Source organism: Oncorhynchus nerka, linkage group LG27 (genome assembly GCF_034236695.1).
Source record: "Oncorhynchus nerka isolate Pitt River linkage group LG27, Oner_Uvic_2.0, whole genome shotgun sequence".
Taxonomy (NCBI): Eukaryota; Metazoa; Chordata; class Actinopteri; order Salmoniformes; family Salmonidae; genus Oncorhynchus; species Oncorhynchus nerka.
Genome location: NC_088422.1, coordinates 60,317,670 through 60,341,665, shown reverse-complemented (window position 1 = coordinate 60,341,665; position 23,996 = coordinate 60,317,670). Strand labels below are relative to the sequence as shown.

Sequence of the window (23,996 nt, the reverse complement as noted above, 5' to 3'; positions counted from 1 at the left end):
GGCTTGAGAGAAGTTGATATGAAAAATGTGATCAGGTTGTTCTCATCTATCTCAACTTCTTGTGTAAACATTTACACATTATATTAGCAATGGATTACTTCAAACTAGTAGGATGCTTACGTAGGTGGTTGATATGAATAGACATAAAATACTTTCACCAACTGTATGCCCTATTCAGGGAATTTCCAATTATAGGCATGTGTGCACTATAATGTGTAGCATACTGTGTAGTAGTTTCCCTGTATTTGAGACCGGTCTTCTGGCCAAGCTTGGTTGAGAGGCCTGTGTGGCACATAAAATTATCGGGACATTATATCATTGTGTATAGTACCAAAGATTATTATAGCTGGTAGTGCAGTGCCTTAGACAGCTGTGGCACTCGGGAGCCTCCGATGTTTACATTTACTTTCTTTACGAACATTGGAGTAAAACAATCTTATATTTGGGGTTCTGATGGGGTACTACAGTTGAACTATGCTCATGCGGCGTTAATAAATTGCATTCTCCACGAATCAGTGGCTACATATCATTAAGTTATACGTTCAAAAATGAATGAAGCAACTGCAGATTTTACTTTCTCTTACATCCTCAAGATGGCATCAAAGATTAGGCCTATTTTCTGCATTGGGTAATCCTTCAATTCACATATTGTCCTCTTGCATGTTCAATTCAAATCCATGAATGAGTGTTGTCTTAAAAGGGACTTCCCTCACTGTCTGAAATGATAATATTGTATTTATTTATTTAACCTTTATTTAACTAGGTCAGTTAAGAACTAATTCTTATATACAATGACGGCCTACCAAAAGGCAAAAGGCCTCCTGCGGGTGTAACATTGGACGTAGATTGCTGGATACATGTATACCTATAGAATGCTATCTTTTTGTTTAAAATGTATAGATAAACTGTGTTAAAAAAAACAGATTTATGAACCAGTATTGCCTTCTGAATGAAAGTGGTCAGGAAAACCAAACTGAGGCATCATACGTCATACATCATCACACAGTTTGGAGAGATGGCCAGTGCCCTGGGGGACATTTCAGGATGTGATTCATCTAGACATGGGGATGGAATGTAAAAGAAGACTGAAGTGTTATTAAGTTATCCAGACAGCTATGATGATGGCTTTCATTATACAGCATGTTTCCAGAAGAGCTTGCAAAGCGAAACTACTTGCAGTCAGCTACTGTTGTTAGTAATGAGCCATGGAGCCTTTTTATTTGTCATGTTCAAGTACTATGCTTTTGGTTACGGCAGTGCTAAGAACAGTGCTTTGCCCCAAGATGTTCACAGATTTTGAGGGTCTGTTTGGAGTGTGGGTTATGTTGTTTCCATGGAAACTGCATATTAATGCAAAAGTTGGGGGACCAAATATAGAATTTGATGGGAGATTTTCCCCCTCAGCGAGAATAGATTTGTTTTTGACTGTTCATGTGGCTAAATGAAATGTCTTTTTACTCTAGCAATTTCAGATTCAGAGAGATGTTTAATTCAGAGAGGTATCCTTTGCTTAACCATGAGGAATTAACAGCAATATTGTGGTGGTGCACATTCTCCTGGCTGAACAGCATAATGGGGATAGTGCGTTGAGAGAAGGGGAATGAGATCAGCCTATTTTTTTAAAACTTTCTGTTGGTGTGTAAAAAAAAAAAAGGTTATTCTGGGGAGTAGGATTTTTACCTCTGACGTCATTCAGATGCCAGACATGGATGGGTCTGAGGGCAACAGGAAAGTGGTAGTGAGGAAGAGAAGGAAGGAAGAGAAAGGAACGTAGAGCTAAAGAGCACAAAGAGACAGAGAAGGGAAGCATCAATGAAACATACATATTCTGTCCTAACCAGCTAGCAGCCAGCCAGCCTCTACCCTCCCACTCCTTTCTCTCCCTTTGTCTTTTCTCATCCCTCCTCTCACTGAATATATGCAAGTAGACAAGGCGGGCTTCCTCTCTCTCATGCTGTTCTCTTCTGCAGACAGGAACATTATCCCTCTGTCTCTGGATGAGGGAACTGCATACTGAAAGTGCTTGCAACCAACTGCTGGGACCCGAATGAAGTGCAGCCTGTCTCCTGAAAAATCGTCCTATTTTTGTGGGACATTTGCTGCAGACTAACCAATCAGCATCTCCGCATCTTTATTTGTAATGCTGCCTGAAGAGTAACTTGGACATATTTAGCTTCCTTTCTTCTTCCTCTTTATTTTTTCCTGTGTTGCCCTTGTTGACCAGCATGATTTTCACCACAGCTGCTGTCCTTGGTGCCACGCTGGGCACTGCGTCAGGCATCCTCACTCTCTGTGGGCTCTCACTGATCTGCAGGTCCTGTAAGAAAGGCAAGCTGGAAAGTGGTGAAGATGCAGACCCAGAGAAGGCTAAACCCAGTGTTCTGCACTCCTCAGAGCAGGTGAGCTGCCCTACTACAGTACTTGCACATGAACTCAGATATTGGAGAACTTACTTTCCTGGGAGGGTAATTACCAACACCGCAGGTGACTTGGTGAATCTGTGTGACTAGGTTTATGTGACTGGAGTGAATGCCATGGTTATTGAGTGATACCATTGACTAAATGTCATATCACGTGTAGAGCTATCTCATAGGTGATCTATAATTGTAGTGCAGAAAGCTTTGTCCTGTATGTTTGATTTGAGTAAGTACAGTTACTCTGAGTGGCATGGCATCCTGGTAAATAATATAGCTAATTACAGTTGGTTAATACACTAATATAACAACTAATCTTTAGAGTTTTGAACAGGGAAGTTAGTGGGCGAAGACGATTTGCCATATCTGCTTATGACAACCTTTGATATCACCCTTAACTGATATATAGATTGTAAAACAGGAAATGCAGCAGTTAAAAAACATCAGATAGGGGTTACATTACAATAATGGACTGCGGTAAGATAGAGCCCTCCATTTGGCTCCTCTGATGATCATTTGTTGTAGTCTTTTTACTGTTATGGGCACTGGAGTACAGTTAGTAGAGCACTGTATTCATGTTGCAATGGGCTGCAGGAGTCTTAATCTGTGACTCGACTTGTGGCATTGTGTCAAAGTTCTGCTCACAAACCGTGTCCTTTCTGTGGGAAAGGTTGACTGTCTGTTGCAGTCCCCTTTAGAGTGAACCCATACATCCTCTCTCTGAGCCAAAGAAAAGGTGTCGCACGTATGTCCACATTTGACCTTGACTGATTAGTCATGGAGTGAGATTCCACAGCTTTGAAGCAGACTTAACACCTCAGCAACCACTTTGAAGAACTACAGTGTGTTTAATTGAAATTCCTATTTCCTTATGGGCTGTATAGTGTTCCGGCATATGTGTCTCATTTGAAGATGGCTAAATAATGGTGTTAGAAGCAGATACCCATCCCATGAGTTTGTGACGAGATGATGAGCGGGAAAAAACTGCTAGAACTAGCCTAATAATGAATGCATAGGTTCCCTGCACATCTGTGTCAGTGTAATTTGGGGAGGAGGGAGGAGCAGGGTACCCGTGCAGCTCATGCTACAATCTGGACTCAGGGGTAGACCTTATATAGTAAATGTAAATCCGGGACACTCCAATTAGTATGATATGTTAAGTTTTGTTTGGTATTTATTCATTTGTGGATGTCCATCATCCATTTTGTATGATATGTTACGAATTACAATTCTTATGAAATATTATGATTTGCAATTCGTACAATATTTTACCAATTTGTAATGATATGTTGCGAATTCTAATTTGTTGTGGTTAACGTTAGCAAGGTGGCTAATGCTAATGTTAGCTAGGTGGCTAACAATAGCTAGGTTAGGGGTTAGGGTTAGGAGTTAAGCTAAAGGATTGTTAGAGTTAAGATTAGGGTTAGGAGTTAGGTTAAAGGGTTAAGGTTAAGCTAACATGCTAAGTAGTTGCTAATTAGCTCAAATGTTAAAGTTGTCCGTGCCGTTTGCGTTAACCCTTTAACCTAACTCCTAACCTTCTGTCTTATGTAACCATACCAAATGTAATATATCATACCAGATTTACATTTACTATGTTAAGTCTAGTCTATGAGACCAGGCTGCACACAGTCTTCCTTTCCTCAGCTTACACAGGCCCTCACACATGATGCATGCTCCAGGGGTACACCATGTTCCAGTCAGCTTGCTTTTTGTAGTACTTTAAATGTGTTGCTAAGGAGGTGAAAGAACACTTGCTGGTTGGAGAGATAACAACCTTACTCTTTAGTCCTCCTCTGAAATGTTTATATCCCATTATGGAATGTAACTTAACAATGTGCAATTTATTCCACAAGCATTAATCAAGTTCTATACTTTAATATAATGGCTACCAGTTACCAGTTTTAGAGTTTGATTTGGGAGAGTAATGGTGCAAGCCCAGGAGAATGGATGGAAATTCTTATCAGTATAACCATAACTCACCCATCTGAATGGCCCACACTTAGCTGACTGCCAGAGAGGTGCATTCACTGTAAATTGGTGTTCCATGTTTTCCTGTGAATTGCCAGACTGCAGTGATAATGGACTGTTATGGCCGTATTGAACCCCTCTGGGATTGGTTGCATACAGCAGACATGCTGTCTTTGAACTGCACAACCAATACTAAATCTTCATGAAAGCAGTCTACAAACTATTTGTGATTTCTCACCACACATTGTATCATAGTACAGTTTTATGAGCCTGTCTTTAACCAACTCTTCCTCCTCCTCTAGTTCAGTGTGGAAAAATCCACAGAGCCCATCCAACCAAGGACATTGTTGAAATTTCCCAAAATATACAAGCCCAAACCGTCTGTGACCTCATCTGAGGTCATCAGCTACCCTGATCATGCTTCAGAGAAGGGGGGCGAACCCTCTCCCGAGGGACCCTCGACTGAGCCTGATGCTGGTAACCAAGCAACGGACAGCTCTGACACGTTCACGATCCTCAGACAAGGTAAACCCCAACCAATAACAAACACCCTGAATTGAACAAAAGAAATACCTTTATAATTTCCTGTTCTTTTCATAGCTAATATGCCTTCACCATGTTATACAATGTATAATACTCTTCAGTTATTTAGATTCAACATTTTTCAGGTGAAATTGTACATTTAAATGGATTTTTGGATTGCATCCACTTTTTCGCTGTAAATCGGAAAAACAATTATTGGCAGAAACACATTTTGTTTGTAATTACTGTAATTAATCACTTCCTACTATTAGTGTTACCACTCACTCAGTCTAGATAATTGTTTGTGTTACTTAACGCACCTCTCCTCCTGCCAGAGCATTGTGATCAAAGGCTTTGCCCCGCTCTCCCTCCTTCCCTCCCTAGTCCCTACACTCATCCACTCAGTGTTATTGATGTGTCCAGTCAATGGAACCTAATGCATGATGGATAGGACTGGTCCCACAGGGCTAAAAGCTTCATACTGCTATTCTTGGTGCTTCCTTTTTTCCTTTTTTTTCTTTAACCTTTATTTAACCAGGAAGGGCTCATTGAGATTTAAAATCCATTTTTCAAGAGCGTCCTGGCCAAGATAGGCAGCACCAAGTCATTACAAAAATGGCAGACAAACAACATGAAAAAGTATGGACCAACCAAATTTGTCCTGTTTGGGGGCAGAGCTCATTAAAATAATAGCCAGTGTATAGAATAATACCCAAATATGCAAAGGAGTATATTGCATATTTCTACCTTTGTATACCTATTTAGGATACGTCACCATGAAGAGAATGACATTCATATCCATAATTATGCATTCCTGTGTAGTACAGATCCACGACCCATGAATAAATTCCGTCACCGGGTGTAAATCCACTTCACTTGCTGTAGTTCAATGACCAAAATATATTTTTTCAAAGTCAATGTGTCATGTCATAGCTTTCATTATTTCTGCAGACACCGTTAAATCTTAATTCAGAGCACATATTTAAGAGTTTTTGGAAAACATGGACACATAAAAAAACTGGATATTTTACCGAAATTCTGTTTCCAAACTTTGCATCTGCATATTTCTTCCAGTAAATGTGTTTTTTGTAAAATCTTCAGTGTTAATTGTTAAAAGTAGTCCTCGTGGAGGGAGTTGTATGGTTTGTAAAACTTTGAAATCAATGGTTTTTGCTTGGAGTCTCAATGAAAACCTGTAACTGTAGAATTTCCCAGCCCTAACGCAGACTCTTTTCCCAGACTCAAAGGACAAAACCCCTGTGCCAGGGATCTTACCAATGGGATGACAACAAGCAGCTCCATCTTCCACCCTAAGCTGCATTTCTCTCTCACCTATTATACTGACCAGAACGAGCTACATATCACCGTGATAGAAGGTAGGGCAACGATCTCAACAGTATCATCTGCCAGTATGTCCACTTCATGTAAATTATCAAATCAAATCAAATGTATTTATATAGCCCTTCGTACATCAGCTGATATCTCAAAGTGCTGTACAGAAACCCAGCCTAAAACCCCAGACAGCAAGCAATGCAGGTGTAGAAGCACGGTGGCTAGGAAAAACTCCCTAGAAAGGCCAAAACCTAGGAAGAAACCTAGAGAGGAACCAGGCTATGTGGGGTGGCCAGTCCTCTTCTGGCTGTGCCGGGTGGAGATTATAACAGAACATGGCCAAGATGTTCAAATGTTCATAAATGACCAGCATGGTCAAATAATAATAAGGCAGAACAGTTGAAACTGGAGCAGCAGCACAGCCAGGTGGACTGGGGACAGCAAGGAGTCATCGTGTCAGGTAGTCCTGAGGCATGGTCCTAGGGCTCAGGTCCTCCGAGAGAGAGAAAGAAAGAGAGAAAGAGAATGAGAGAGAGCACACTTAAATTCACACAGGACACCGAATAGGACAGGAGAAGTACTCCAGATATAACAAACTGACCCTAGCCCTCTGACACATAAACTACTGCAGCATAAATACTGGAGGCTGAGACAGGAGGGGTCAGGAGACACTGTGGCCCCATCCGAGGACACCCCCGGACAGGGCCAAACTATGAAGGGTGAGGTATCACTAAACATGATGTTGACCCTAGTTCACCTATTAAACATAAACTCAGCAAAAAAAGAAACTTCCTCTCACTGTCAACTGCATTTATTTTCATCAAACTTGACATATGTTCATACAAATATTTACACAACAAGATTCAACAACTGAAACAACTGAACAAGTGAAAACCAGCTGCATTAAGTACTGCAGTGCATCTCCTCCTCGTGGACTGCTCCAGATTGGTCAGTTCTTGCTGTGAGATGTTACCCCACACTTCCACCAAGGCACCTGCAAGTTCCCAGATATTTCTGTGGAGAATGGCCTAGCCCTCACCCTCCGATCCAACAGGTCGCAGACGTGCTCAATGGGATTGAGATCCGGGCTCTTCGCTGAACACTGACATTCCTGTCTTGCAGGAAATCACGCACAGAATGAGCAGTATGGCTGGTGGCATTGTCATGCTGGAGGAGAATGTCAGGATGAGCCTGCAGGAAGGGGGCACCACATGAGGGAGGAGGATGTCTTCCCTGTAACGCACAGCGTTGAGATTGCCTGCAATGACAACAAGCTCAGTCCAATTATGCTGTGACACAGCGCCCCAGACCATGACAGACCCTCCACCTCCAAATAGATCCCGCTCCAGAGTACAGGCCTCAGTGTAACACTCATTCCTTCAACGATAAACACAAATCCGACCATCACCCATGGTGAGACAAAACCGCGACTCATCAGTGAAAAGCACCTTTTACCAGTCCTGTCTGGTCCAGCGATGGTGGGTTTGTGCCCATAGGCGACGTTGTTGTCAGTGATGTTTGGTGAGGACCTGCCTTACAACAAGTTTACAAGCCCTCAGTCCAGCCTCTCTCAGCCTATTGTGGACAGTCTGAGCACTGATGGAGGGATTGTGCGTTCCTGGTGTAACTCGGGCAGTTGTTGTTGCCATCCTGTACCTGACCCGCAGGTGTGATGTTCGGATGTACCGATTCTGTGCAGGTGTTGTTACACGTGGTCTGCCACTGCGAGGACAATCAGTTGTCCGTCCTGTAGCACTGTCTTAGGCGTCTCACAGTACGGACATTGCAATTTATTGCCCTGGCCACATCTGCAGTCCTCATGCCTCCTTGCAGCATGCCTAAGGCACATTCACACAGATGAGCAGGGACCCTGGGCATCTTTCTTTTGGTGTTTTTCAGTCAGTAGAAATACCTCTTTAGTGTCCTAAGTTTTCATAATCGTGACCTTAATTTCCTACCGTCTGTAAGCTGTTAGTGTCTTAGCGACCGTTCCACAGGTGCATGTTCATTAATTGTTTATGGTTCATTGAACAAGCATGGGAAACAGGGTTTAAACCCTTCACAATGAAGATCTGTGAAGTCATTTGGATATTTACTAATTATCTTTGAAAGACAGGGTCCTGAAAAAGGGACATTTATTTTTTTGCTAAGTTTATTTAAGTACTTACATGACAGTGCATTTCTTTGTCAAACCTAATTTATTAACATTATCGAAAGAGGTAAACAAGCAGAAGTCTTCTGCAAATGAAAACAAAGTTAGGGGAAAAACGAATATAATAAATCAATGTGAGGCAACAGTCAATCAAGAGTAACAAATAGATGGAAATTCTCAAGGCTCAGGAGAAGACCCAGATGCAGACAGTTTCGGAGTAACAAAAGTTTATAACAGAAACGGGGGCAGTCAAACACCAGGTCAAGGGCAGGCAGAGGTCAGTAATCCAGAGCAGAGTCCAAAAGGTAGAGGAGGGCAGGCAGGCTCAGGGTCAGGGCAGGCAGGGGTCAGTAGTCCAGGGTGGTGTGACAAGGTAGAGAACGGCAGGCAGGGTCAGGGCAGGCAGAATGGTCGGAAACGGGAACTAGAGCAAGCTAGGAGCACGGGAAAACCGCTGGTAGGCTTGACGAAACAAAACTAACTGGCAACAGACAAACAGAGTACACCGGTATAAATACACTGGGGATAATGGGGAAGATCGGCGAACACCTGGAGGGAGGTGAAGACAAGCACAAAGACAGGTGAAACAGATCAGGGTGTGACAGGAAATTGTAAATGGAGACCTCACAACCCAATCCCCTCAGTGCATCGTGTCTTGTGGAGCAATATTCCCGAAGCAAATAAAGTGGCAAAGTGATGACGCACAAACACTACCACAGTAGCTTCATCTATTTCAATATTCTGCCTTACTTCTTTTATGTCCTCCATCTACAAAATAATGTATTTAATTTGTGGTGAGACAAAGCAATCCTCCGGTCTCCCCTCTTCATAAGACTGTGGGTAATTTGATAAGGGGTTGAGTAGCTCGGACGCCTTTGCGTTGGCACTCTGTTGGCTGGTCCCCGTATGTGGACGCTTATCGACTGTAGATGCTGATGCGTCGCCCAATGAAAAGGTCAGCAATGCATCTACTTTGCCTTGCGGGTGGGTGGGTGATAGTTGGTGGTGGGGGTAGGGTTGCAAGATGTCACTCTGTTCACACCAGCATCATACGCTTGTTGAGATATGCTAACGAAGGGCACAGGTTCAAATCAAATCACATTTTATAAGTCATATGCGCCGAATACAACAGGTGTACAGTCATGGCCAAAAGTTGAGAATGACACAAATATTAATTTTCACTAAGTCTGCTGCCTCAGTGTCTTTAGATATTTTTGTTTGTCCACCCGCCTCTTGAGGATTGACCATACATTCTCAATGAGATTAAGGTCTGGGGAGTTTCCTGTCCATGGACCCAAAATATCAATGTTTTGTTCCCCGAACCACTTAGTTAGTTATCACTTTTGCCTTATAGCAAGGTGCTCCATCATGCTGGAAAAGGCATTGGTCGTCACCAAACTGTTCCTGGATGGTTGGGAGAAGTTGCTCAACGGAGGATGTGTTGGTACCATTCTTTATTCATGTCTGTGTTCTTAGGCAATATTGTGAGTGAGCCCACTCCCTTGGCTGAGAAGCAACCCCACACATGAATGGTCTCAGGATGCTTTACTGTTGGCATGACACAGGACTGATGGTAGCGCTCACCTTGTCTTCTCCGGACAAGATTTTTTACGGATGCCTCAAACAATCGGAAAGGGGATTCATCAGAGAAATTGACGTTACCCCAGTCCTCAGCAGTCCAACCCCTGTACCTTTTGCAGAATATCAGTCTGTCCCTGATGTTTTTCCTGGAAAGAAGTGGCTTCTTTGCTGCCCTTCTTGACACCAGGCCATCCTCCAAACGTCTTCGCCTCACTGTGCATGCAGATGCACTCACACCTGCCTGCTGCCATTCCTGAGCAAGCTCTATACTGGTGGTGCCCCGATCCCACAGCTGAATCAACTTTAGGAGATGGTCCTGGCGCTTGCTGGACATTCTTGTGCACCCTAAAGCCTTCTTCACAACAATTGAACCGTTCTCCTTGAAGTTCTTGATGATCCGATAAATGGTTGATTTAGGTGCAATCATACTGGGAGCAATATCCTTGCCTGTGAAGCCCTTTTTGTGCAAAGCAATGATGACGGCACGTGTTTCCTTGCAGGTAACTATGGATGACAGAGGAAGAACAATGATTCCAAGCACCACCCTCCTTTTGAAGATTCCAGTCTGTTATTCAAACTCAATCAGCATGACAGAGTGATCTCCAGCCTTGTCCTCGTCAACACTCACACCTGTGTTAACGAGAGAATCACTGACATGATGTCAACTGGTCCTTTTGTGGCAGGGCTGAAATGCAGTGGAAATGTTTTTGGGGGATTCATTTAATTTGCATGGCAAAGGGGGACTTTGCAATTAATTGTAATTAATCTGATCATTCTTCATAACATTCTGGAGTATATGCAAATTGCCATCATACAAACTGAGGCAGCAGACTTTATAAAAAAATATATTTGTGTCATTCTCAAAACTTTTGGCCACGGCTGTATACCTTACAGTGAAATGCTTACTTATGAGCCCCTAACCAACAATGCAGTTTTAAAAAATACAGATAAGAATTAGAAATAAAAGTAACAAGTAATTAAAGAGCAGCAGTAAAATAACAATAGCAAGACTATATACAGGGGGGTAACGGTACAGTCAATGTGTGGGGGCACTGGTTAGTTGAGGTAATATGTACATGTAGGTAGAGTTATTAAAGTGACTATGCCTAGATGATAACAACAGAGAGTAGCAGCAGTGTAAAAGAGGGGGGGGAGCAATGCAAATAGTCTGGGTATCCATTTGATTAGAAGTTCAGGAGTCTTATGACTTGGGGGTAGAAGCCGTTTAGAAGCTTCTGGGACCTAGACTTGGCACTCCTGTACCGTGTGGTAGCAGAGAGAACAGTGTCTGACTAGAGTGGCAGGAGTCTTTGACAATTTTTAGGGCCTTCCTCTGACAACGCCTGGTATAGAGGTCCTGGGTGGCAGGAAGCTTGGCCCCAGTGATGTACTGAGCCGTTCACGCTACCCTCTGTAATGACTGGAGGTCGGACGCCGAGCAGTTGCCATACGAGGCAGGGATGCAAACAGTCAGGATGCTCTCGATGGTGCAGCTGTAGAACCTTTTGAGGATCTGAGGACCCATGCCAAATCTTTTCAGTCTCCTGAGGGGGGAATAGGTTTTGTGCCCTCTTCTTTGCAGGCCAGCTGTCTGTGAGTCCTGCCTGGCATACACATCCTCTCCTTATTAATACATATCCTATACAGTTCTAGCATCAGTGTATTCTACATAAGATTTGGCAGACTTTGTCATATATGCTTATTTCAGAAATAGGGAATTGGGAACAGCTAATGAGAATCTCTCTTCCACTAGCTTCGAGTTGAAGCCTGCATCCACTACAAGACCATGGTATTTGCCTACAGAGCAGTAAGAGGAACTGCCCCTCTCTACCTTCAAGCTATGCTCAAACCCTACACCCCAACCCGAATACTTTGTTGTGCCACGTCTGGTCTCTTAGCCCTCCCACCCCTAAAGCGCTTCTCTGTCCTGGCACCCCAATGGTGGAAGAAGCTAGGACCCTGGACCCTGCCCATCTTCCGAAAACATTTGAAACCCTACCTCTTCAAAGAGTATCTTAAATAATCCCCCCTTTCAAGAATGCCTTTTATGACAAAACACACACTTTACTCCTCCCCTTACTAGCACTGACTTTGCTAATAGCTACTTCACTGAGGAAAAATGTACTTACTATGACATGTGGTTGTCCCACCTAGCTACTGTATCTTAGGATGAATGCACTAACTGTAAGTCTCTCTGGATAAGATCATCTGCTAAATTACTAAAATGTAAAATGTCATTAAAACTACATCAATAGACTGCTATTCTCAGGGTTTGCTCCCCTCTCTCTGTTGCCTCCCCTCTCCGTCTTTCTCTGTAGCGGAGCATTTGTGTGTGGGGTCGGGCTGTGAGGGCTATGTGGCCGGAGTCCTGACCTTTGCAGCAGGACCGAGGGAGGCCCAGACCTCGTCGCGACGCCTGACCAACCACACCCGCTGGGAGGAAGGATTGGTGTTCTCCCTGCCAGGAGGGTATGAGGTGGAGGGCGAAGTGGCTCTCTCCCTGCACAGTTGTGACCGCTTCTCCCAGAACACCAACCTGGGCGTTATGAGGTTCAAGCTGGTTGATGTGGGCATGATGTCCAATGCAGACTGCTGGGTCGACCTTCAACCACCAAAACAGGTAGACTACCCTGTTCCTACCATTGATACATAGTATATGGCATTGGCTGCAAAGTTAAAGAGTGACTGCCCCTAAAAAAACATCAAATCCTTGTGGCCTATGTGGCATCGATATCAAATCACAAAACTCCCTAGAAAAGGCCAGAACCTAAGAAACCTAGAGAGGAACCAGGCTATGAGGGGTGGCCAGTCCTCTTTTCTGGCTGTGCCAGGCGGAGATTATAAAAGAACATGGCCAAGATGTTCAAATGTTCATATGTTACACATGCCTCTGTGAAGAGGGAATGCAACACCCTGCTACAACTCAACTCCCCGTGAAGTGAAAGAGGTATGGACTGTAGGTGCGAGTAAGGATGACAAAAAGGCAGAATTGACCGCTTACTAGGAATTTATTCCTTCACACGGTAATATGGGGAAAAGGGGCTGGACGGAACCAAAGCAAAGAAACTAAATATCAGAGCCCCCTCTCCTATCTTACCTGCCTAACCACTACTTACCTAATTTAGCGTCACCTGGTGCCCTATCCAAAATACAGGGTGTGGTCCGCCCAGGTCTTACGTAGTGTGCCTAGACGGTGAATATACTACGGGTATATGTATGCCCGCGGGCCTCTTGCCTAAACACTTCCTAGGTGCCTTCCCCTTCCCTCCTGGGAACAAATGAAACAGAATATTAAACAATTTCACAAACTGAGAAACAGGACATAAAATATGCTCTATCTGACTGAGCAACAAATTAACACAGTACATACCAACTGCTCCCAGCTACAACCAACACAGTAAATAACCCTGAGCCATCAGCCTCCTCTCTCAGCAATCATCTCTCTATATCACAATCAATCTTTCTGCAATCACCTCCCAGCTATCATCTCTTTTCTGAACAGAACACTGGCTTTTATGTAGCTTCAGAAGGAGATTAATCGGATACAGCTGTAACTTGACGAGGGGGCGGGGTCAGCTCCAATTAGCCGTGGAGTCGACCAATCAGCTGCTTGGGGAATTTCAGGAAGCCATCTCCTGAAACACACACTCAAATACACAAACTTCAACACAGAAACTGGGGAACGTAACACATAGATGACCAGCAGGGTCAAATAATAATAATCACAGTGGTTGTCGAGGGTGCAACAGGTCAGCACCTCACGAGTAAATGTCAGTTGGCTTTTCATAGCCGATCATTCAGAGTATCTCTACCGCTCCTGCTGTCTCTAGACAGTTGAAAACAGTAGGCCTGAGACAGGTAGTACGTCCGGTGAACAGGTCAGGGTTCCATAGCCGCAGGCACAACAGTTGAAACTGGAGTAGCAGCACGGCCAGATGGACTGGGGACAGCAAAGAGTCATCAGGCCAGGTAGTCCTGAGGCATGGTCCTCAGGACTATGAGTCAGAAACATTTATTTTAGTATCAAAATTGACTACAAAGTGTACATAAGGCCATATGTCCACTCCGCCCACTTCGCCTACCTTCATTGAATGGGGCTCCCCAACCAACACGTTCAAAGGATCACGGCCGTTTGAGACTGAAAAGACTTAAACGGATTGACCATGCAACGCATGCTTCCAGCAAGATGCACAGCCAACAACTATGGTTTGCATGTCCTGCCGAAGGACCCTATCATGCGGAATAGGTGGTTGGAGTTTGTTGGTCCCCAGTGATGGTGAGTATACTGCTAGTTAGACCATAGACTGCTGGTTATGTATCTGGTTATGTATATTGATAATCATTATCACGATCATCGCTAGCATAGCGGATGTTATTTGACGACATCATACTATGGCAAAGTTGTTTCCTACTAATTATTTGGCTAGCGATGTAATCATATTTCCATGAGACTCTAAGTTAGTGTCGAGGGCACAATACACATATTGTTATTCGAGAGATGTCCTTTTTGCAACCAAACATGCAGTATAGAGACCAGCAAGGGGGCCCTCGCTGTGAGCATTCCAATTGCAAGTATCCGGCCAGCAACCTTCACCTGTCTGCGGCAACAGCCTTCAGAGGCTCATCATTTGTAAAAAAAATTATACAGAAGGTAACCCACTTCATTACATTTGATACATTTGATAACCCAATTGTGAAACATAATTGATGTAAACTGACATTACTTGTTGCTTATTTTCTACTTTTTAGATGCATATAATGTCCGGAGCATTACCTAGCTTGGTAGAACAAGATTGATCTGAAGTGAAATAGAAAGATGAACGCAGCGATCAGGTTGGTTTCACCAGGCTAATCATAATCAGTGATGTGTGTGTGTGTGTGTGTGTGTGTGTGTGTGTGTGTGTGTGTGTGTGTGTGTGTGTGCATGTGTGCATGTGTGCGTGTGCGTGTGTGTGTGACCGACCAGTATCTTTGATGAGGGGCCAGGAGCTGATCTACGCTGCTATGCCCATCAAAGGGGCTCTGGCAAATACCTCACTTGTCGTTGATGGGGAGAACAGCATTAGGTAGGTTTAGTCTGACCTGTTAAAACGTCAACATAGTACCTGTTTGTACATCAGATATTACCTATCCTAACTGCCATTGGTAATAGAACAGTGACTATGTGCATATGTGTTTACAGAAACATGTATGGGGCCAGTACATGGAGACTTGCAAGATGATGTGATGAAGTCCAGACTGACAGATGGGCTTGATACTGATGTCTCTGAAAGGAGAGAGAGCTTACACTCTGCATAAACATTTTTACTAGAAACAACTTTTACTTGTATTGTCTTTTTTAATTATTGAATTGAATGGTATCAGTGAACATGGGGAGGGAGAAACCATGTGTATTCTGCATCTGATCAGGGAACTCCTTTTGTATATGGGATACCACACAGGAAGGTACTGTATGACCACTCTGACATGTTTGCCAAGGTATCCCCTTTACCACCAGACAAGCATGCTGATAGGCACAGTGTCTGTATCGGCTGGGAATGACAATGAAAGGTGTTCATTGTTATGTTAGCAGAACACTGCTTCTATGGTATTATGTAAAGTTTTTTTTATTCTACATCTTTCTGCTACTACATTTAAAAGTTATCAAAAACCTAAAAATGTCTACAAGAATGCAATAGCAATTGCATTCTTCTCGTATTACTCTGTAGGCTACTGACCTATTCAAAGTTTCCTCCGGCATCTCATCATACATATGTAGTTGTTGAACTCACCCTCTAGGAGGTTTGTTGCGATTGAGTGGGTGGGGTGGGGGTGGGGGGTGGGGAGCACAGCTGCGGGCAAGCTTCTGACAGATGGGTGTCTTGGTGGTGGCAAGGACACACCTAAGATACACCCACGTCAAACCACACCCACACCCCCAAGCCACCTCGAATTTGTTTTCTGTCATAGCCACCGGCATTTCTTAAGGATTGTCACGTATACGCCGGGAGTCAGGAAGCAGGTGCAGAAGGTGAGTTTAATAATGATGAAGATAAGTAAAATACGAGAAGCGTACAGAACATGAATCAAAACAAACCAATACTGCCCGATGACTGAGGCTACTGAGGGCTAAATAAAGCGAAGGTAATCAAGGTAATGATGAAGTCCAGGTGTACGTAATGATGGAAAGCAAGTGTGCGTAATGATGGGGAGCAGGTGTACTTAATGATGGTTGTAGGGCCGGTGGTTAGTAGACTGGCGACGTCGAGCGCTAGAGAGGGGGAGCAACAACCATAACAGTGGTGAAACCATCAGAAAGGGGGGAGATCATTAACAAAGTCTATGGACAGATGGGACCAAGGCCGCTGAGGCACGGGAAGGGGAAGTAGTTGCCCTGCTGGAGCGTGCCGGCGAGATTTGGTTTGTGCACATACAGAGCAGGAGTTGACATAGGGGGCAACGTCCTGCGCCAAGGTGGGCCACCAGTACTTATCGGAGAGGGATTGGATGGTGCAGGTGATACCTGGGTGCCCAGCGGCGAGGGATGTGTGTGCCCAGGTCAACAGCCGATCTCTTACCCCCGTGGGGACGTATATGTGCTCTGGAGGACAGGTATCCGGAGCGGATTCCCTTTACAGAGCCTGGTGGATGTCCACGTCTACATCCCAAAACAAGGGGCCAACAATACAGGAGGACAGATTGATGGGCTTAAGGGCACTCACAGAACTCTCAACCAACGTGGAACCACAGGGTACGGGAAAGCAGGTCCTCCTGCATCCTGTTCCCCAGGCGGTGATATTCATCTTCAACCAGGAGATGGTGGGGTTATGTCGTTGGAGCCACGGGAGGCCGAGGATGACTTTGTGTACTTTGGCTTTCCTGGTGCATGGTCCCACCGTGAGGGTGAGTGGTGCTGTGATGTGCGTGATAGTGCCAGATCCCAATGGTCGATAATCCAGGGCTTGGACTGGAAAAGGAGAGGAGAGCGGGTACAAGGCGAGGGCCTGGTTGATTAAATTCCCCGCGGCACCGGAGTCCACTAGTGCTGTAGAGACAACACATGAGGGACAGCCAGCCAGTGAAATGGAAACCAGAAAGGGTTTGGCAGGAAACAGTGATGATTGGATACTCAAAGCCTACCCTGGGAGATGGAAGATCACAGGGCTGTCCCTCTGCCATAGTGGACCCCGGGTTAGGACGCACCGGACACCACTGAAGCTGGTTCCCCTCCTGGCCACAATAGGGACAGAGCCCCAGCTGTCTCCGGCGACACCGCTCTGCCGTGGAGAAGTGTGTGGCCCCTACCTCCATGGGTTCAGGCTCTGTCTCACAACAGCCAAAGGAGGAGGGCGAGGAGAGGGGTAGGTGCCGGCGCTCCCAAACAAGGTTATCCAGACGGATGGCCATCGCGATTAGTGCGTCCAAGGATAGGTTGTCATCCCGACACGCCAACTCCGTTTGGACCTCTTTTCGCGCAGTCCTCACCGGCTCATTCCATCTGCTGGAGGCTGCCACAATCTGAAATCTGAGGGCGTACCTCGCAGCGGTCTGGGCACCCTATTGGAGCTGGAGAAGTCACTCCCCTCCTTCTCTGCCCTCTGGAGGATGGTCAAAGACCATCTTGAACAGACCCATGAACCTCTCCTCTCTCCTAGATGGCCGTAAGCAAGCCAAAAAACGAGGCGAAATCACGGGTGATTTTTTTAGTTTTTGTCAATTGAATTGTGTTGGACTGTGTTCCTCTTCAAGACCATCACTTATATAATTTTTAGTCATGAGGAGTACTATAACTGTTTATTTTCTTTTGAAGACTGGGTGGAATCATGAGTGATTCTGAATTGGGGTGAGATGCGTCACTGTGTGTTTAGTGTGTTTCCACTAACTATCTCGAACCTGTGCTAATTGTCTCTCCTCTGCTTCTCTGAGCTGTCAGAAGGTGTTCCATTATAAAAAGTAGGCGTTGCCATGGCATCCTTCGAGAGACCCTACCCCTCTGTGATCTGATAGTGACTTGAGCCATCCCAGCTCGCAAACAAGACAACTGTTCTGTAGATCTGGTGAAACTGAATACAAGGCACTGTGATCAAAATATATTTTTTTATTCAAGGCCAAACTAATTTAGCTCAATGGCTAGGTTTGATCTGCCTGTCTGTATGGCTACCCTGTAACAAGCACTTTTAAGCCTCCTCAAGATACAGTTGTAACCATCCGCCTTTATGGTAACCTAAAGATGATTTAGTAAAAAGGACAGGTACTCAAGCTGCTATAGAAAAATGCAATCCATTTCACGCCTCAGTCTCAGTGACACAGGGAGGATTTGTATATAGAGTTGAAAGAGAGATCGTTGTTGGTCGTTTTGTTTGAAATCTCTGAAAGGATTGAGTACATACAGAGAGAAAATGTATACTGCAAGTCCTTTTCAGTTTATTAGCTTCTGATCCATTTGAAAGGCTGGGAAGCCTTAAAAAAAGGTTTTGTAAAGAAACCCAATTTCATCTGGTTTCTCTTTTCTGTCAAAACAGCTCATTCTGTCCACCCACAAGCTGTTATTCAATTAAAACATCAGCTACAGGGACACCTGTGTGAAAATAAGGATTTAATTAAAAAAACAGCCAACTCTCCAGTCTTTCCTGGCTGCTGCATCGTGAGCCTCCGAGCTAGGCAGCAGATCAGAATCTACGTCATCACAAACCCTGGGGATTTTTTTTCTTCTTCAGGGATGCGCAAGAGAGCCTGAAGTCCTGCCAGGAATCACAAATAGGGATGATGGAGAGCTGGAGAGGGAGTGGGAGATGACGGAGAGAGATACGAGGATGACATGAGATAAATAAGTCATGCCAAAGATGAAAAGGACGAGCAGATAGAGACAGAGGACAGGAGGAGGCTGAGGGATGTAGGCGAGAGTTTGTATGATGTGGGTTGTGACGCAAGTGATACACGCCGCTGCGGAAAAATAGCTATAAATTATTTTCTAATTGAGCACAGTGAGAAGTTTCTCAGCTCTTTATTTAATGGTCCTAGCTGCATAGAGAGAGCGCAGGAGCAGATGGGGCTGACAGAAGCCAAGGATGACACACGCAGCAGTAGACTGCGCTATATCTCCTCAGGAAATCACACACTATGATACTCCACTGAAGAAAGATGGGAGATATTTAATTTATTAGATGTCCACTGAAAGAGAGACAAACATTTTCATTAAACATTTGATTTGGTTGTGAACTCAGCAACAAACAAAAAAGAAACGTCCTCTCACTGTCAACGGCGTTCATTTTCTGCAAAATGCACGTGTCAATATTTGTATGAACATAACGAGATTCAACCACTGAGGCATAAACTGAACAAGTTCCACAGACATGTGACTCACATAAATGTAATAATGTGTCCCTGAACAAAGGGGGGGGGGTCAAAAGTAACAGTCAGTATCTGGTGTGGCCATCAGCTGCATTAAGTACTGCAGTGCATCTCCTCCTCATGGACTGCACCAGATTTGCTAGTTCTTGCTGTGAGATGTTACCCCACTCTTTCACCAAGGCACCCGCAAGTTCCCAGACATTTCTGTGGGGAATGGCCCTAGACCTCACACTCCGACAAAACAGGACCCAGACGTGCTCAATGGGATTGAGATCCGGGCTCTTCACTGGCCATGGCAGAACACTGACATTCCTGTCTTGCAGGAAATCACGCACAGAATGAGCAGTATGGCTGGTGGTATTGTCATGCTGGAGTGTCATGTCAGGATGAGTCTACAGGAAGGGTACCACATAAGGAAGGAGGATGTCTTCCCTGTAACGCACAGCGTTGAGATTGCCTGCAATGACAACAAGCTCAGTCCGATGATGCAGTGACACACCGCCCCAGACCATGACAGACCCTCCACCTCCAAATTGATCCCACTCCAGAGTACAGGCCTCGGTGTAACGCTCATTCCTTCGACGATAAACACGAATCCGACCATCACCCCTGGTGAGACAAAACCGCAACTCATCAGTGAAGAGCACTTTTTGCCAGTCCTGTCTGGTCCAGCGACAGTGGGTTTGTGCCCATAGGCGACGTTGTTGTCAGTGATGTTTGGTGAGGAGCATTGCAGCATGCCTAAGGCACATTCACACAGATGAGAAGGATCCCTGGGCATCTTTCTTTTGGTGTTTTTCAGAGCCAGTAGAAATGCCTCTTTTGTGTCCTAAGTTTTCATAACTGTGACCTTAATTGCCTACCGTCTGTAAACTGTTAGTGTCTTAACGACAGGTGCATGTTCATGAATTGTTTATGGCTCATTGAACAAGCATGGGAAACAGTGTTTAAAACCTTTATCAAGGAAGATCTGTGAAGTTGTTTGGATTTTCACTAATTGTCTTTGAAAGACAGGGTCCTGAAAAAGCGACATTTTTTTGTTTGTTTTGAGTTTAGTTGTATGGAGTTATTGACTCAGAGAAGAACACTATTCAAAGAACAAGACTACCCCATTCCCTTTGCATCGATTACTTACCACTCCTTTGATATATTGCTCACAGCGAATCCAAGAGTAAGTCAGGCTGCTACTTTAAAGTGTTTACTTGCCATCGATCGCAGATTATAAAGGGACGCTCAAGCTGTAAAACTGTACTGTGCTCTTTGGTGCTGTTAAAATTATGTAGTTAACATGTCATTTTCAAGCACCCCCTAAAAAAGCCAATTATGCCTCGTCTACACTGCATATTCACTAATGCATAACCCTTGACTCCCTATTTTTTGTGTGGCCTGTTTGGACATAATACAAACCACTTCCTCTTATGTGCACTACTGGAAGACCAAAGATCCTAGATATCAATCACTTTCACTAATCAACCCTCCACATAGTTGGCTATGCATGAGAACAGTTTGACAAAAGGTGGAGTGTTGACTGTAAAGCCTCTCCTAGACTCTTTCCTGGTTATAAGAGTCTCTGATATTGCACTTAGTAAAGTGACATATTGGTGCATATTGCAGTATGCCGCTAACCCACGCACGAAGACCATTTACGAAAGTGGCACGATTTCAGATCAATGTGAGATTCACCGGTAGCATCAGAAGTGTAATAGCAGTGATTATAATGATTTGTGCCTAATGAATCTTCCTGAGGCACAGAGGTGACTCACACAGCCATTCATCCAGTCCATTTACTAGTGAATCAGACCTTTGTGTCCATTAATGATGGTGTCAAGGTAACAGGCACGTGTACACACCTTATTGTCATTCATAAATGGACAATTGCTTATTGTGATATTTGTTCTAACCTATGTGTACCAAAGTCTGTTGAAGTTTTCTGCGCTGTTTTTGACATTATTTGCAGAGTAAAGGTTTTCGTGTGACTTGTTCTAATCACAGTGAACTGGTGTGATTGATTATAATCAGCAGGATGTCCAGTCAGCTGGAGAGCTCCTGCTGTCCATAAGTTACCTGCCTGCGGCCAACCGGCTGGGAGTAGTGGTGATGAAGGCTAGAGGACTACAGTCGGACAAGCTGAAGGACTCCATAGGTACACCTGTTTATTAATATGACCCATTGCAGCTCATATTGTAAGATGCCTACAACTGCTCTTCAAATCATACAACCATGAACAACCATTCAACCACAGGTTGATGACAGAGTATACTAAAATTGAAAACTATTGTTGTTGGTGGATTTCACTGCAGTGACGGATTTGTTCCTTGTTGCTAGACCTGTCTGTGAAACTGGCCCTGAAGCACCAGACTACCAAGCTGAAGAAGAAGCAGACGCGACGGGTCAAGCACAAGATGAACCCAGTGTGGAATGAGATGATGATGCTGGAGGTTCCCCGCGAGCTGCTGTCTAAATCCAGTCTGGACTTGGAGGTGTTGAATCAGGCAGGTCCTGGTGAGCAGGAGTCCCTGGGCCGCTGTCAGCTGGGTTTACAGGCCTCTAACACTGGCCTCCAACACTGGCAGCAGATGCTAGACAACCCCCGTAAGCAGATCGCCATGTGGCACCCACTGTATGAGTAAGATAACCACCTGTCCGCTTTGCCATTCCAAATACCCAAATAGTATTACCACACATAAAAATGTAACCATACAAGGCTGGACTGAGTAATTCCGGATCCTGCCTTCCTGGATCAGGGTTTAAGAGCCTAAATCTATGTATCCACTTATATGGAAATGGAAATATATATATATATGGAAATTATATGGAAATTATCCCATTGCCTGCCATTATTTATCCCACAGCATCCTATAACATGTCAACAATAGCATACACCGAACTGACATATCACTGGATATCACAGAATTTCCCAAGATTTCCAACTATGAACACATTTGATATATTCAACGAAACTCATCAATGCAATGTAATACTTGTAGTACCTATACTTAACCACCTCTATGATCTGTTTTTATAGCTGAACAGAATAAACATGATAAGTAATGTCTGTGTTTCTGTGGTATAGGGGATTATGTGTATGGTATGTAATGATATGATAAACACAAGTGAATTATTCTACAGTAGAGCTGTCATTGTATTTGTAAAGTGATGTATTCACACACTTGGAAAGCAATGGAGAAAATGCGCCGAGCAGAAAGTAAAAAAGCCTGCCAATATTGAATGGATCGGAGATTCAAAAGCCCTGTGATGGACTTACAGGCGACTATACGTTTTAAAGTTGATCTCATTACACAGGGCCTCAAAACGGCAGCTAAAGTTATACAAATGATGTATAAAAAAAAAATCGGTTTAATCAGGTAATATACGGTATTTGTCATTTTTATGAATATGCGCAGCTGTATTTTATCTTTGGAGAATACGAGAGTTGTTACACGTGTTATATTCAAAGTAGGTCAATACAACTATCAACTTATCCCATTTCACACCTGTTTCCATTCAACCCACTTTGCTTCAGTTATTATGTACAAAAGGTATTTTTCTCCAGTGTAGTTTTGCTTGTACGTAGCTTTTGTCAAGTGAAGTGCTATAGACTGAGCCAGTGAGAAACATACTGTGTCATTTGAAACTTTACATACGGACACACAACGTGTGTGAAAATAAAAAAAGCTACCTGCACGATCTTCGAAATATCTGTTTCGAGTCTAATTAAACTGAGGATGTGCAAATACCCAGGCATCCAGAGAGCACTATGTACAGTATCAGCCCATAACACCAGACATTGATGTAATATATATTGATACTTCCTATACTCAGAGCTCATTATGCATAACTGATATAACTTTGGACCTGACCTGCTATACAGTAGCTAGCATTTCATAGCTGAATGAGCACTACCCTTATCACGCTGAGATGAAGTTACACATTAATATCACCCATCCAAGCCATTTCACAAAAAAACTCAGATTTACTGTAACAGACCAGAATATAATCAACCTATTATAATGATAACTATGGCTAGTTCACATGCACGTGTTGTATTTACAAGAACACTGGTAATACTGTATGCTGAGTTGTTTGTTGTTGTTAAATCATGTCACTCTTCAAGTGCAACAAGGGATTCATCTCTCTCAATACACCTACGTAAATCCTATTCACAGTACGTAGCCTACTCCTTGACTCACAATCACAGGCTTGTATTTTCTGCTGGAAAAAAAAAACGTATTGCAGTTTCCATTTTAAAACAAATGTATATTTTTTGGGGATGAAATTATTTCAACAAATGTCTTATTGTGTGTGCTTATTGTACTTAGGTCATCATTTATAGATATTAGTCATTTTTTAAAGACATCTTCATGAGACTGATTGATCATTTGCCAGATTGCTTTAGGATGCCATGGCCATTAAATTCCTGCCTATTTGTTAAGATATGATCAATCTACTGTGTAAGTAGTGCAACCATTATGCATGCGATGGTGTGCAAAGCGCATACACTTTATAGCCCTAAACAACAGCACTTCCAACTAATGATGTAGCTACATTGTTATGTAAAATAACTGGTGCAGATGCAGTGGTTGGATATAAAGCTACAATAAATCATCCAGCATTTCCAGGCAGTTGTCTTCTGTGAACTATACATTACAATCTCCCTGCAGCTGCAGACATGGCCAGAATGAATAATGAATCCT

The 23,996-nt window shown here is 43.8% G+C and overlaps 1 protein-coding gene across 1 annotated transcript; it reads left to right on the top strand.

Moving 5' to 3' along the window:
- The first annotated feature begins 1,553 nt into the window (after window positions 1-1,553).
- Window positions 1,554-23,927, top strand: syt13 (synaptotagmin XIII). Its single transcript, XM_029638864.2, is given in 7 exon segments — window positions 1,554-2,399; window positions 4,688-4,910; window positions 6,147-6,161; window positions 6,164-6,283; window positions 12,291-12,592; window positions 21,325-21,445; window positions 21,628-23,927. Coding segments are annotated over 7 exon segments (1,260 nt in total). The 5' UTR covers window positions 1,554-2,225; the 3' UTR covers window positions 21,933-23,927.
- Window positions 23,928-23,996: the final 69 nt, after the last annotated feature.